Source organism: Bos javanicus, chromosome 5, assembly GCF_032452875.1.
Source record: "Bos javanicus breed banteng chromosome 5, ARS-OSU_banteng_1.0, whole genome shotgun sequence".
NCBI lineage: Eukaryota > Metazoa > Chordata > Mammalia > Artiodactyla > Bovidae > Bos > Bos javanicus.
In genome coordinates this window covers 10603563-10620426 of record NC_083872.1, presented here as the reverse complement: position 1 = coordinate 10620426, position 16864 = coordinate 10603563, and the positions used below count along the sequence as shown (strand labels likewise).

Genomic DNA, 16864 nt, shown 5'->3' with positions numbered 1-16864 from the left:
TTTGAAAACTAGAGCTTAGTGACCTGGATATCCTTATCCCAACAATATAAAGATGAAGACCATTATAAAGAGAAGGAAATAGAAAAAAATGAGCTGACACTGCAACTATGGAATTCAGGGAAGCATTAACAATGCCACAAAAACCAACTTTAAAAAGATATTATATATTTATCCCCTATTTTAAATTATGATAAGACATAATTCAGTGTTTGGTGTTTATATAATAAGAAATACATACTTGTAAAACACAAAAGATTTTCTCTTTTTCCCTCCTTTCAGTCTCCCATTGCTGTGGAGGTGGTTCAGTGTACCACAAGCTGGTCCTTACGTAACATGTGGGATAGAACTGCCTTATGATCCAGCAATCCCACTGCTGGGCATACACACTGAGGAAACCAGAATTGAAAGAGACACATGTACCCAAATGTTCATCGCAGCACTGTTTATAATAGCCAGGATGTGGAAGCAACCTAGATGTCCATCAGCAGATGAATGGATAAGAAAGCTGTGGTACATATACACAATGGAGTATTACTCAGCCATTAAAAAGAATACATTTGAATCAGTTCTAATGAGGTGGATGAAACTGGAGCCTATTATACAGAGTGAAGTAAGCCAGAAAGAAAAACACCAATACAGTATACTAACGCATATATATGCAATTTAGAAAGATGGTAACAATAACCCCGTGTACGAGACAGCAAAAGAGACACTGATGTACAGAACAGTCTTTTGGACTCTGTGGGAGAGGAAGAAGGTGGGATGATTTGGGAGAATGGCATTGAAATATGTATAATATCATATATGAAACGAGTCGCCAGTCCAGGTTTGATGCACGATACTGGATGCTTGGGGCTGGTGCACTGGGACGACCCAGAGGGATGGTATGGGGAGGAAGGAGGGAGGAGGGTTCAGGATGGGGAACACATGTATACCTGTGGCAGATTCATTTTGATATTTGGCAAAACCAATACAATATTGTAAAGTTTAAAAATAAAATAAAAAAAAGTATGTGTTCTATTTTTTAATATTTCTTATATAGTTTTGGGCAAATATGCTCTAAAGATGACAAATGTTATTGACAAACATAAGACACAGTCCAGGAACAGTTATGTGTTTCAGGCTAGTTCCCTTTTGCAGGTAAATCACTGGCTTAAGGTCAGTTACCTGTTACACATTAGTTACCTGTCTCAGGTAGCGTGCTGACGTTGCAGGTCATTTCATTACCTTCACCAGCGGAGGTTGAAGCTCTTATTTCAAAGACATAAGAGGTATTGGCAAGAAGTTTCATGAAGGTATACGTGTGATCTTGGGGAGAGATGTTTGTAGCATTCCTTTCAACCGTTATCGTATAATGTGTAATTATTCCGTTTGCTTTTTTGGGTGGATCCCACTTCACTGAAGCTGACTGCCAGCTAGTTGCCATACACTGTATGTTCTGTACAACATCTGGAACTTAAGAGATAAGCAAATGCCCAAAGTTAAAATTTATACACATGTAACAGATAAGTGATTTAATTATGTGATTGCTAGACAAAATCATGTTTAGGAGTAGACACAGAATAAAAATGTAACATATCAACCTTTCAAGTGTGTTAGCCACTCAGTCATGTCCAACTCTTTGCAACCCTATGGACTGTGGCCCACCAGGCTCCTCTGTCCATGGAATTCTCCAGGCAAGAATACTGGAGTGGATAGCCATTCCTTTCTCCAGGGGATCTTCCCCACCCAGGGATCGACCCAGGTCTCCCACTTTGCAGGCACATTCTTTACCATCTGGGCCCTTCAACATGTGCTCAGAAACTTCTTAACATGGACTGAATCAAATGGGCCATTTTCTATGTAACCATGTCAATCCTTACAATACTGAATCCACCACTGAATATTCTCCTAGGTGCAACATCAACACAACCTCAAATACTCAGAAGCAACTGGGTAGCCAGCTTCAAGTTCAGGCAGTGGTTGAAGCCTGCCCTATTCATCTTTTAATGGGAAGGAGCAGTCTTAGCCATACTTTATGATGGAACTTTCTAATGCAAAACACCTGAGGTGGCTTAAATGGGTAAAGAATCTGCCTGCAAGGCAGGAGACGTGAATTCCATCCTTGGGTCAAGAAGATCCCCTAGAGAAAGAAATGGCAACCCACTCCAGTATTCTTGCCATGGGAAAATCCCACAGACAGCGGGGCCTGGTGGGCAATAGTCCATAGGGTCTCAAAGAGCCGGACATGACTGAACGACTAAGCACGCACACACAGATACAGATGCAGGCGCCTCACCCATGTGGCCTAACAGCACTAGGAAACATGTAACTAAATGTGGGACTTTGCTTATATATTCAGATGACTTTTTTGTAAAAATCGTGAAGACCTGATCCCTCAGTACTTACAAAAAAAAAAAGACTGAAGATGGAAACCAGCCCCAGTTTTTAATTCAGTCCCAGTTTTTTCTAGAACTTCCCTGAATTTACTTGGAAGTAGGCACTATATTTGGCAGATCTAGTTAAAGAGAACTACCCCAGGCCCACCAAAGTGACCCTAAGAGTAGGTACTTCTAGGGAAATATCTGATTATCTAAATGTCCCCTCATGCTGGCATAGCTTATCTTGTTACAATAAAAAGAGGATGCTGTAAAGAAAATTTGCATATTGTCAGTTTGTGGATTATAAACAAGCAGTAAAAAGAAAAATCCTGTCATTATGGGGAAGCAGAGTTATTTAAAGAACATTCAAGTCATATTTAACTTGTCTACAGTTCTCTCCTCTGGCCTAAATTTCTATCTTTACAAATCCTTCATCCTCTGTAACACAAAGGCATCAGAACTAAAGGAGAATAACTTAGGGAGGGTGTGTGGCATTTAAAGAAAAGATGATTCCTCTGATGATCCAAGGTTCTGGCAGTTACCTATGTTTAATTATTTGCTTTCTTATTTTCAAAAACATATACCATTATTTTCAAAAATAAATGAACAACAGATAGTTGATAATGTGCTTAAGTGTAGGTTATAAACCTAGATTTTGTGAACATCCATTTTACTGACTCTATAAACCTAAAAACAATTAATTAACCAGCAGATATTATAACACTTTAAGTCGAAAATTTTATTTAACTAATCAGGGCATAGGGTTTTATGGAATTATTTTATTTCACTGGTAAAATATATTTATAGGTTTTTAGAACACTGTCTACAAGATTAGCCTTAATCTTTATCAGTGTAATATGCATGTAAATGGTTTAAATGTTTCTTTTTTCTTTATGGGTTCAGCATTTTTCCATAGTATCACTAATTTATGATACACATTTCCTGCAGTCATGTCCACTTGTCACTAGAGGTCAGAGGCTGAGGTTTCAGTTCAGTTTTTCCACTAATTTTCTCAGCCCTTTTCATCTCACTGCCTGAATCACGGCTTCTTCATCTGAATTATGGGAACAGGGCATCAGTAATATTTTTGAGTACTTGTGTGTCCAATACTCTAATTAAAAGTGCTTTATATAGATCTCTTCAAATATTTTTTCATAACAGCTATGGATGGCTACTGATAAAATATGTTTCTTTTTGGTTAAAGATATAGAGGCTCAGAGGAGTCATGTGCCTTTGCCAAGGTTTTACTAGTAAGTCGCAGAGCTTGGATTCAAATCCAGACACTGATTTCAGAGGGTGCACTTTTATCCACTATAAATACTATTTACTAAGCATATCTTAGGGGCATGCCATGAAAACAAAGTATCAGGTATTCACAAATTAATGTGAAATGATTATCAGTCAGTGGTCTACTGATTTTAATTTAGGGATTCACTAAATGCATCCAGACGTACAGGGAAGAAATGACTAGCACAGAATCAAGTGCTTAATCAATTAAGGAAAAAAAAGAGAGAGTTTGGAAGAGATGCCTTTAAAAAACATGTGCTTCCAGTTGAGAAGGAAAAGTATTAAATTTTTAAATCAGTTCTACATGAAAACTATTTGACACACAAAATTGAGCCATGGCATGTCACGACACACAGGTAAGTTGTTTAATTAGACCAATGGTATTTCATAGTCTTCATAGACCCCACCACATGTCACAGATAAACTAGGGAGAAATACAAGCTTACATCCTGACTGCTGCTGCTGCTGCTAAGTCGCTTCAGTCGTGTCCGACTCTGTGCGACCCCATAGACGGCAGCCCACCAGGCTCCTCCATCCTTGGGATTCTCCAGGCAAGAACACTGGAGTGGGTTGCCATTTCCTTCTCCAATGCACGAAAGTACTCTTCAAATGTTACAATATACATTATTGTATATATAGTAACAATATTTTGTACAATATACAAAAAAAATCATAGATTTTTTTCATGAAAATATGAATCAACCAGTTAAAGGTGATTAACTTTTTTTAGCTTTTCTCTTTCCCTCCTCCCCAGCAATCTCAGGTAGTACTAGGAACTGGGTAATTTTCATATATATCTAGTAGTGTACTTTGCTCCTAAACTAGTCTTTTATTTCAACTTCCTTGGTCCAAAATGAAAAAACATGCATAAATATATATCTATTTGATTGCAGACGACAAGATCCAGTCTAGCCTGAAAGCACTAAAATTCAGCTTCTTTGAGTGAACAATTAAATATTGATACTTAGTCACGTAAACTGAGAAAGCAAAGGGAAAAGTGTTAAATACAAAATCAAACATTTTAGGATTCAAAACCCACATCTAACCTGATTCTTGGGTTGTGAATTTTACTACGTTACTAAATTGATTGCCATTTCCAACTTTAGTAAAGGCAGTTATACTGATGGAATAGGTGCTGACTGGTTCCAGTCCAACAAGCTTGGCTTCAGTTTGAAAACCTGAAATATTCTGAAAAGCAGAAAAAAAAAAAAAAAAAAAAAAACCTCTTAGTCACAGTGCATCATCAAAAAACTTATTTATAATTGGAAGAAATATTTTTAATACATAAAAATTATGTCTTCTGTGTTTAACCTATGATTTAATAAGCATGGGTATTTTTAATTAAAAATTCAAAAATTAAACAGTTTTTGTGTGTGTCCCAGGGTATGCTCAGGCACAAGGTTGAACTGGACACCCATCAACACTGAAGAAAATCATAATTGCCATTGGTTTTTAAAGGTGAAGTATTTTGTTTTTATTTTGTCTCTCTGATTTTTACTTAGAATTACATATGATTACTTCCTTTAAATTTGCTAAAATTAAAGTCCTCAATTGGAATCCAACTTATGAGCAGTCAGTGGTACTTTATTTTTCTTGAATTCATCAAAATTCATTTTTTAGTTCTCAGTAACATTCTCTTTGTAAATTATTCATCAGCTGTTATATGCGAGGACCTGGGAACACAGCAGTGCATGAAACAACCTCTGCTCCTATGAAGCTAAGCTTCAGAAATTATGAGATTTTCCCACACAATTCCTAAATTTCTAATTTTATTCAATCTCTTAGGAAAATGAAAAAACAAACAAAACAGTTATCACAGATATACCAAAAAGGATATGGTGTCTCACAGAAAATTTTACCATCAAATACAAGGACTTCATTCAAAGAGGACTGTCCTAACAGAAAGAGCACTTAAGATTAATAGTTATCCTATGGGGAAAAAAAGACAACCTCTTATGTGGTATAATTTTAAGAATACTGTATTATATCTGATCCAAAATATAAACCAGTTTGACTTATAAATTAAACATTTCAGTGGCAGAAATTTAGCAAGAATACTAACTCTCAGGGCACTCATAGTTAGAATCATATTTTAAATTAATCTCTTACAAGCTATTGATATCCTTTATGAATTCACTGTGTTATACAATTTTCTTTCATTCTTTCTTAATTACTATTCACAACGCACATGGTTAGATAACCAGGAGATTATAAAGATATATAAGACCTGGTCCCTGTCATCCAGCAACTGTTATATTCATTAGAAAAATCTACCAATAACTGTATACGGAGAAAAAAGTTAAATACAAGCAGATAAATTTTGACTTGGGTTAGGAGGGGTGAGTGAGTACACAGAGAAATTACTGAATTCAAGATATTATAATAAAAAAGTGTGAGTAGCTTATTGGATAGTAGACAGACTGACAAAATAAACTGTAAAAGGGAGACATGAGTAAGGAATATTTTCAAACATATTTTTAGCAGAACTTTCTCTTTCAGTACGTGTGAGTGACCTGACTGGGACGGGAGGAACATTTTGAGCGGCCCAAGAGTTACTATGCCTCCACAGACGCACGTATCGCTGGGAAGGTAAGAGAGAGAAGAAAGTGCTGTGTGGGACACAGAGGGAGCTGAAAACAGAAGGGAAAACAGGACACCACACTCAGAAAGAAAGCCACACAGTGAGAGGAAAGCAGACGCTCCAGACACTGAGAGAGGAAAGACGACGGCATCGGGCACACACGACGGAATCGGAAAGATAGTAGGGCGATGAGCATTCGTAGAAGACAAAGTAGACGTAGAAAGGAGTAACTAAAAGCAGTAGCAGATTTTAAAGGAAAACTACTCTTTCCACCTCAAAAAGGATATATTTAATACTTTATGGTATGCATATCATGTTAATAATATAAAAATACTTATAGTGAAATTTCAATGGTAGCATTAGGTAGATAATGAAGATATATGTTAAAGATTAATTGCAAGGGGATAAGAACAGTAGGAAAACTAAACAAAGAAATACATGTAGATAAAATAATAATAGATTAAAAATTTAAAAATTAAAAGAGAAAAGAAAAGAAAAAAGGAAAACTCCACAGAACTGCCAATGCCCAGCACAGGGGCAGAGGTTTATAACAATAATAAAAAATGTGACTGTGAAAAAAAAAACAAAACTCGAAGGCTTAATTGGATTTTATAGTCCTATAAAATGGAGAAAGACAACAGAGTGGGGAAAAAAGGGAAAATCCAAAAGAATCTATAAAACAGTCAAAAAATAAGAGTAATAAATGTTTTTCTTGAAAAAAAAATGTTTGATATAGATTTTCCTCTTACAAGCTTCACTTTTTAATGGCTGAATATTTACAAATCCCATTTTGCACTTAAGGAAACTTGAGTCATAAGAAGTTAAGGAACTGCCCTAAGGGAGCATAGTAAGTCTTGAAGGCAGGGTTGCAACCATTTGGAAATTATTGCAAATTATTCCAACCAATAATTTGATGCCAGAGTCCTTAGTTCATGACTATGCTAATGCTGTTGATGGTAGACATCTCTGCTCTGAGGGAAAGATCACACAAATACATCCATGCTTCAATATTCATACATGTTTATCCTAGGAATGGCCACATTCCATATTATTTAAAGATAATAAAAATCATTATTACTTATGCCATAGCATTACTCACTTTGTAAGCTACACATGCTATAAAAATAATTTACCATCAACAATAAATTATAATGCATATAATACTGGGGACAATGTTTATGCAGAATTTTTGCATCCTCCATGATGTAACTGAAAAGCATTCCAGTACTTCATTTGCCTTTGGGGAAAAAAATAAGAACACTTTCTCAAATAAATGCTAGTCTATTACAGTATATTTTGGCAATTAAGTGCTATAAATCATACAGGTATATTTGAGATCCTTTGTTACATTAGTTCTTTGGGTATGTTTCATTGATTCTGAAACCTAAAAATGGAGGAGTAAAAGGGTGTTTAGAATGGAAACTAATTAGCACTGAAGGAAAAAGAATAATGATATATCTTAAAAGACCAATTAGTGTGAAATTATACTATATCTGGGAAGGTTACTAGAAGTCCAGGATAAACACATCTCTGAAAAGGTTAAAAATATTCACTTGGTACTTCTTTGAACACTTGGTAGTTTTCCCTTAGTTATGGTTTCATTTTCCACAGTTTCAGTTACCTGCAGTCAAGCTCAATTCAAGATACTAAATGGAAAATTCAAGAGACAGAAATTCATAACTTGTACATTGTGAGCTGGTCTAAGTTGCGTGATGCAGTCTCCAGGCATCCTGCTTCATCTTGCCCTGGGTGTGAATTATCCCTGCGTCCAGCATTGCCTGCCTGCTAGTCCACGGGCTTTTTGGTTATCCGATCAAATGTGGGGTAGCACAGTCTTGTATTCAATGCACCTTTATTTTACTTAATAATGGTCCCAAAGTACAAGCGTAGTGATGCTGGCAATTCAGAGATGCCAAAGAGAAGCCATCAGTGCTTCCTTTAAGTGAAAAGATGAAAGTTCTCAACTTAATAAGGAGAGAAAAAAAAATCGTATGCTGAGGCTGCCAAGATCTGGGGTAAAAACGAAGCTTCTGTGAAATGCTATGAATTGGGGAAGAAGGGAAAAAACTGTACAAGTTTGGCTGTTGTATCTCAAACTGCAAAAGTTATGGCGATAGTGTATGATAAATGCTCCCTTAAGATGGAAAAGGTGTTAAATTTGTAAAAGAAGATGTTTTGAGAGAGAGAGACAACATTCATCTAACTCTTTACAGTTTATTTTAATTTTTTAAATTTTGTTGTTATGGTTGTTAATCTCTTACTGTGCCTAACTTATAAAGTAAACTTTATCACAGCTATGGATGTATAAGAAAAAATAGAACATAGGTTTAGTACTATCCTTGGTCTCAGACATGCACTGGTGGTCCTGGAATGTAACCCTTGCAGCTTAGGGGGATGACTGCAGAAATATATTACACTTAAGACAATAACAGGTTATAAACAGTCTGAAAAAATTTACTGTATACTTTTGCAGCATTAACAAAATGGTGTAATGATTTCTTAACTTACAGATATCTAAAAACTTTAAATTCTATTAAAATGCTCTACAAAGCACTTTACTTCCATACCTGACAAATGTTTGCTGTGTTTGCCTCAAGCATCCTTAAATTGTGGGAAACCAAAGAGATTTTTTTTTTTTAAGATGGGTTTTGTGTTATTTAAAACAGTCCATTTCCCCCTGCATGTCAAAATATTTTACAAGAATGTCTAAGTTTTTGAAATAAACATACGGTGTTATAATCGACCTACCTTATAAAATATAGTATCAGTTTCATGTTCATGAATTTTTAAACTATATATTTTAACAATACCGCCTGGAACAGGACTTGGGCTCCATTTCAGCCATACAAGGTCTGAAGTGTAGTTGACTAAAGTCAAATTTTGAGGAGGCGCTAAAGGCACTGCAGGAAAACACATTACAAAACTTACATTCATAACATTTTTAGCAGAAAAACATCATCGTGACTCTAGCTTCTGGAAGACACTAGTTAAGAAAGATTTATAAACGGGTCATATTTTAATTGCAGAAATAAAGAGCATAAGTCGTGATGCTTTGTACTTGGAACTCAGAAGTTCCAAAGTAGCTTTAAACAGAACAATTTGTTCTGAAACTCAATGTTAAAATGTTCAGCAAAGCAGATGAATAGTTGTCAGCCTGTTACAAATAGACAATCAAATATCCTTTCATTTTCCATGCTTTTCCTTAAAAAGAGCAAGTGCTGCAACAGTAAAATCATTGGAAGAAACACGGATTCTGGCTTACCTGACTCATCTGTGTAAAAGAAAAGAACACTGGAAGGACCGAGTCCTTTTATAGTTCTTGCTGCAGCAAAAAAACTATATAATGTAAATGGTGAAAGCTCTTCCAGTATTACATAGTTATCAGAAGTAACGAAAGAATAATTCTCACTTGGTCCTTGTAAAGTTAAATCATAACTTATTATTGCACCATTTGGTTTTACTGGGGGATCCCATGATAAAAGAACTGAGGTAGAGGAAAGGTTTTTAAAAGTGTTGATTATTGGTGAAGTTTCTGGGACTATAAAAGAAAAAAAGAATATTAAATGAAACAAAAGTGAATTAGTATCAAAAAGAAGAGGCTTCATTAATAATGGGACTTAATTTTATCAACAGGTAATTATTTTAATTTTAAGAAACTGTAAACCTTATTGTGTTTATTGAAAGGCTAATTACTTAAGAACAAACAGAATCTATGTAGTGGTAAGAATAACATTTTCTAGCAGAAAGCAATCTAAATAAGAGAACACCAACTATCTGCGTAATAGGCAATAGAAGGTTCCAGCCTACCATCTTCTTCAGTTCTGATGTGTAGTTGGGCAGTATATGCATCAGAGAATCCCTTTTCTGTTGATGGAGTGACTTTTAAGATATAGTCAGTATATTTGTCCAGATTATCAAAATACATGCTTCTCTCATACGTAACTAGAGGTGGTCTCACGTGGCGCGGAGTCTGCTGTGAGCTCAGAGAAACATAGTAGAAGACTAGACCATTGGGTTGAGAAGGAGGGCCCCAGCTGACATTTACTGCAGTTGACGAAATGGACTCGTAAGTCAGGTTTCCCACAACTCCTTCAGGTACTATGATAGGTAACGTGCAAAATATAAAAATCATCAGTCACCCTAGGTAAAACTGAAGTAAATTCACAAACCAGAGGCTCACTGTTGAAAGGGCAACTACTACCTCACCAGCTTCTACGGTGTTTAGATCCACACGTGGTAACATCATCTAATACAAAATACCTTCTAAATAATTACATTAAAATTACATTAAAATTAAAATCTAAAAAATTACATTAAAATTATGTTCAAATAATTCAAGGTGAACCTCTTCATCTCTAATATGTGTGAATTGTTTTATACAATACCCTCTTGGCTTTTCTTTCCTACAAAATGGGTATTATGAGTCTGTGTAGATTTTGAGTATGTGATGGAAATTATGTATATGAGACTATGAGTGTGCAAGTATGGATATATACATGTATACTCAGATTTTTAATTTCTTTCTTCTGGAGATTATCCTTATTGTACATATGAAGTCACCTAGGACCTCTTACCAGGAATAGTGCACAGGGTTTATTATTTATGGTGCTATAATATTGACTGATAAAACATTATAGGTTGGTGAAAATCTTGGGAGAGATCTCCATTTAAAGAATGCCTGAAATGATGTTGACCACATACTGCTCTAAACATTTTAGCTAAAACTCCTCCAAACTTATAAATTCTGCATATTCTATCCTAGCTACACTGCTCATCAGTGAGTAAACAATTTGAAAGATTATCCCAACAATGGGGAAAGCATTCACTCTTCATACTTTAAGTGTCTGTCAATTTATAATCTTCAAATACTAAACATGCAATTTTACTCCAGCAGCAATTTAGGTCAATATTGTTTCTCAATAAGAGACTAGCCTTTTAAAAATAAATGGACCATAGAAGCAACCACAAGAAGAAGTAGGCAGTGATCCACGCATCACTGTATTCTCGAAACGGAAACCTAAAACACAAGAGCTTTCAGTCATTATAGTTTTCTGAATACTCCACACAAACAGGATGATGCAGCATCCACATAAGAGGAAACTGCCAGAGTTAAAGAAAAAAAAAAAGGTATTTGGGTCATTTAGTCATAAACACAATAGGAACAAAATGCTGCATAAAGTCCTTCGTGAGTTCAAAGACTGAAAAGGAAACAAGTTGCTAGAGAGAGGAACAATGGCATTTCTAGAGCAAATGAAGTATTGGAAAATCTGTCTACACATGCAACAGTATTTTTCACATCAGTATTTTTCATTAACCGTATATTTCATTAACCTATGGCTGTGTTATCTTTTGAATAAAGGTGACAGAATTTTTATAAATGGATGGTAGCAGTTTCCTTGAATAGAAAAGGTTGTTACTGTTGTAATAGGTTTACAGCTGTATTAATGCATTTTCAAATTTCTCTGACTAGTTAAATGTGCCTAAATAAAATATAGATTTTATCACCAATACATACAAATAGAAAAAGATTCTGAAAAATTATAAAGTTTTAAATTAATCCTATTAAAGATTAACAAATGCTTTTCATTTACATACTGTCTTGATCTGTATATACGTGAACTATGCCACTGCTTTTATTCCCATTTCCAACTGAAGTACTTGCTGTTACCCAAAATGTATAGTAGCTGAATATTGCCAGTTTATCTATTATTGCAGATACGGTCATATTGTCAAAGTCATTTACTTCATGGAGTGTAAAATTCTGAAAAATAAACATATTGTTTTTAATTGTTCAGAATATATTTTTAGTATACATAAGCATTTCAAAGTATCATAGATCGGTTGCCTCATTGTTTTAATATGTTAATTTTTGAGGAAAATCAACATAGAATTTTTTTATTGCAATAATTAAACTGGAAATATATTTGTACTAAAAGAGGAATCAGTGGTAGCAGTTTTATTAAAATGATACACAGATTAGCAAAGAGTTAAAACTCCAAGCTTAGCTGGCAGTGGGGAAGGTCCAGTAGTGAACCGAAAATGCTACAGTGTGCTGATCAGTATAGTCGCTTACAAAACAGTCAAGTATTTTTCAAAATTTGGCTACATATTTTTACGCAAGTTTGGGGATACTATAAAAATTTTCTTTTTTTCCTTCCTATCAACAATGTAGGAATTATGAAAGTCTTCACCTCTATGAGTTCAAATGGTTACAATTTCTTTTTCTTTTCTTTTTCATTTCCTTTTCTTTTCTTTTTCCTTTCCTTTCTTTTTCTACTCTCATGTAGAGAAATAGGAAAGCACTGGATACACTCTCACATGAGCTAAAAAAAAAAAATTTTTAATTCTCTTGCCTGACTCCTAGTTATATTTGTTCCAAGCCATTTTATGATAATCAAGGAATTGTAATCATTGCCCCCTTCACCAAATTTTAAATACAAAACATGGTCAAAATCAACTCTAAATAAAGAAAAATAGACTTTTTAAAAAGTCATGTAATTAAATATGAATTAAGTATGAATAATTTTATAATAATATATTTCTATACAGAGAAATCTGAATCATTCCAATCTGCACAAAGTCCTTAGAGTCCAAAGACCTGTATTCAATTTGGACAGAAGTCCTGGATAAATCATCTGATCACAAAACTTCTCATCCTCTAACTGTAAAATGGGAAGAACCTCTTCAAAAGCCTTCACAGAGGGCTTCTGAAGATTAGACTATATGAGGCAAATAAAGCAACACCATCTCTGGCACATGATAAAAGAAAAGTAATAAATAGTAAAAGGCTAATTTGAATTAATAACATAGGATAATCAATTTGACTAAAATTTATAGTTAGCATGGTTCTGTGATGTATCAACAAACTAAATTCTGCAAAATTTTGTGGTTCTTTGACAGTATGTGGGGCAGTGAGTGTCATGAAATCTACTTCAATTTTGTGGTGACTTATTAAGTAATAGACAAGATGCTGCTGCTGCTGCTACGTTGCTTCAGTCGTGTCCGACTCTGTGTGACTCCATAGACAGCAGCCCATTAGGCTCCTCTATCCCTGAGATTCTCCAGACAAGAATACTGGAGTGGGTTGCCATTTCCTTCTCCAATGCATGAAAGTAAAAAGTGAAAGTGAAGTCGCTCAGTCGTGTCCGACTCTTAGCGACCCCATGGACTGCAGCCTACTAGGCTCCTCCGTCCATGGATTTTCCGGGCAAGAGTACTGGAGTGGGGTACCATTGCCTTCTCCGAATAGACAAGATAAGACATTATTAATCTCACAAAAAATGTGATCTGGGAACTTTAATATCTTCCAACACATATACTTTACAGATGGCATAACTGGCTTATATAATTTATCTCTTAAAATACTAATGGAGCCTTTCTATTTTTTTTGCTATAAAATTTACTCTGATTACATATGAGCCTGATGACAATTAAGTAACAAATTACTCTGAATCACCCAGAATTTATTCATGCTGAGTGTGAGTAAACATGCACAGACATGTAAACACATTTAGAACCAGATCAGTTATCCAAATGATTATCCCATTCATCTATTTATTTTGAGGGGGAAAAAAAAGTCTTGTGGTTCAAATTATCTAATTAAGGCTTATTCTTTGAGAATATAAATACAGTCAGAAGGTATTTAGTAAAAACTTCTCAAACTTGATTGATCAAATCAGTACTTATTTAACACTTTTTAATAAAAGACACTGTGTCAGGCACACTGAGGGGACAAAAGTGGGTAAATGTTAAAATGGATAAGAGTTAATATGAAACCCAATGGGCCACAACTGGAGGAGGTACAAGATGGATTGCCATGTAGTAGCAAGGAGCTTAAACTCCACAAAGTCTGAAGGACAGATCACAATCAACTTACATGCTCCAAATCATAACTAATTACTGAAAATAACGTTGATCTGCTATAATTATTTTTATGTTCTCTGATTAAACGTTTATTGAGCATTATGATATAGTAGCAGAGGATATCAGGGGATGGAAAGACAAGAGTCACACACAATCCTTTTCTTCACATTATCTGCTATGGGATGAGGGAGCTAAGACAAGTAGCAGACACCAGGAATAGGAAGTACTATGATGTGTCATGCATAAGGGATACTACAAAGGTCTATGGGAAGAAGAAAGAGAAGGGAGAAAATAGCCATACATCTATCCTGCTATATAATTTTCATTTTGATGATTTCTTCTACTACCAATCCAAAATAGAAAATTAAGTAGTGAAGATTTTTATACTATATTTAACTAATTTTAGAAATAAATTAAAGCACAGATGAACTTCAAGGAATATGAGAAATGTTTAAACATCATTAGCCTGTGCCTTCTTGCAGCTGTCATACTTAGAAGCATTCTTAAGATAACTTAATAAAAGATTACATTTTCTAAGACAGATGAACTGCAAATGGGATCATATTATATGCTCAGGTTTGAATAAGAAAGTTCATAAAATCACCTTGAAATTATAGTTAAACTTTTGCCCTTGATTACTTAAGATGTGGACAAAGAGAGCCAAAACAGAATCAGACACGAGCGTGAAGTGAACTGGAGTGGAGACAAAACCTTTGCTAAAGGTTCAGAACCTCTGAATTTTGAATACTGAATATTGGTTAAATGCATGAAAAAAAATCTGCAATTTGAATAGCCTGATGACATAATGACAAATTATTAAATTTATAAACAAACTGGGTAAAAATGCACTTTAAATTTCCATTTTCCTTCCCCAAATAGAGCAGAACAAAAAGAAGCAGCAAAAATTGTTTGATGTACAGAGTTAAATAAACAGATTGTCCTTTCTTATGCAACCTCACTCTTACAGGGCCTGGAGCAGAATATTAAAATTCAATCAACCTCTGGACTGTCTTTTACTCACTGCTGGGTAAGGCCTAAGACAGCGTGCAGAATTCTGCTCTGACTCTTCACTAGCCTAAACTGCACTAAAGCAAGTTATACTTTAGAGAGGCTTCTGCTCACAAGAACTAACTCTAGTGGCTAAACTTGGGTTATTAATAACAAATTGAATTAGGCAACTTAGAATTAATAAGACTCCTCTCTATTCTTCTACTAAAAAGGATACAATGACTTAATAGTGGTCAGAGTAATAATTAACATTCAGTCAACAGTTCCTAGTATTAAGGTACATATTCTCTAAATGGCCATTATTTCTTCTATATCAGTGTTTTCCAAATTATATTCCAACTCTCCAATTCCTGATTCAATCACAACTGTCCAGCGTTTTATTCTTTTCAAATGTTAGAGTTCTGTGAAATAGTTTGGAGAAGTAAAGGAATCTAGTTGAAGAACTAAAAATATTTCTCTAAATGAAAGGCACTTTAGCTATTTTAATAACTATTGTTGTTCATATTTCAGAACGTATCCATCTAAAATTATGCAATCCTATAACCTTGCATATCACAAGTTTAATAAGCACATTTTGGTACTTTCATTACATCTGATACTAAGTGATAACAATGATGATGATGAGGATGACCCCCTCCTACTAACAATGGAAAAATTTTAGACTTGAAGAAAAATACACAAACACATCCAAGCATGAAAACTATTATATTCAAACAAAGGGAAATTTTTTTTAGCTGAAAAACAACTGAGGGTAAGTGAAACCATCAATTCTCTGGAGAAATAGCACTGAGAGCCACATTTATATACAGAATGCTTAAAATGTGTCAGCTTCATTGTCGGTAACACATTTGAAGCTGATCCAGAGACATGTGTGTGTTTGAGTGCATGTCTGCACGCATAGACAGACAGATTAAAATGTATTTATTTCTCCACCACATTTTTCTACATCAATAGGAGTTTTATAAAATGTCTATATATAATTGTCAACGTAAGATAAGAGACGTTTTCTACTATGCCAAGTCTTTATCAACAGAGCTGAGAGATGTAAATAAAGAAACAGGAGAAAACTCAGGTCTTACCTGGATGAAAGTACCTGAAGTATTTCTGTAATAAACAGAATAATATTGTATAATCCCATTAGGTTTTGAAGGAGGTGTCCAAAAAAGAAGTATTGATGAAGAACTGAGGTTTGAATACTGAACATCTTTGGGAGGATCACTTGGTGCTAAAAAAACAAACAGTTGAACACAAAAGTGTACCTGTGTCTCCAAATAATGTCTGAACTGTTCTAAATGTTACCTGTGCCTAAGTTATGACTGTTAAAAATTAAGAATATCTAATTAGAAGTCAGAAATGAAATCTGTAAGGCTCATTGGGCCATCCCCATTAACACTCTACCACAGGAATATCCAAGCAGAGGACAAATGGATTTCTTATTTGTAAAACAGTATCCCAGTTCTAAATCAGGCCAGTGCTTTGGATTTGAAAAAAACATATGACAAGTTTCCAATGCAGAATGCATACTATGAAATTCTAATTTAACTCAGCATTTTGAAGCTGAATAATGGAGAACAAAGGCACAGAGCTGACTTCATGCATTTTATTTTGCTTCATGAAAAAAAAAAACAAAACCCTAGGACCTCCCTGGTGGTCCAGTGGTTAAGAATTTGCCTGCCAATGCAGAGGACATGGTTCAATCCCTGGTCCAGGAAGCTTCCACGCGTTGCGGGGTAACTAAGACCATGCACCACGTCTGCGGAGCCTG

The 16864-nt window shown here is 34.9% G+C and overlaps 1 protein-coding gene across 1 annotated transcript in view; it reads right to left on the bottom strand.

The window, feature by feature from the left end:
• PTPRQ (protein tyrosine phosphatase receptor type Q) overlaps positions 1-16864 on the bottom strand; it is a 284028-nt gene that overhangs the window by 141083 nt on the left and 126081 nt on the right. The window contains exons 26-32 of the mRNA XM_061419020.1: positions 16179-16324; positions 11824-11989; positions 10036-10326; positions 9491-9766; positions 8977-9128; positions 4694-4835; positions 1186-1455 (exon numbers count right to left, since the gene is read on the bottom strand). Of these exons, the coding sequence (XP_061275004.1) occupies positions 1186-1455; positions 4694-4835; positions 8977-9128; positions 9491-9766; positions 10036-10326; positions 11824-11989; positions 16179-16324 (1443 nt within the window). The remainder of the gene's footprint in view (positions 1-1185; positions 1456-4693; positions 4836-8976; positions 9129-9490; positions 9767-10035; positions 10327-11823; positions 11990-16178; positions 16325-16864) is intronic.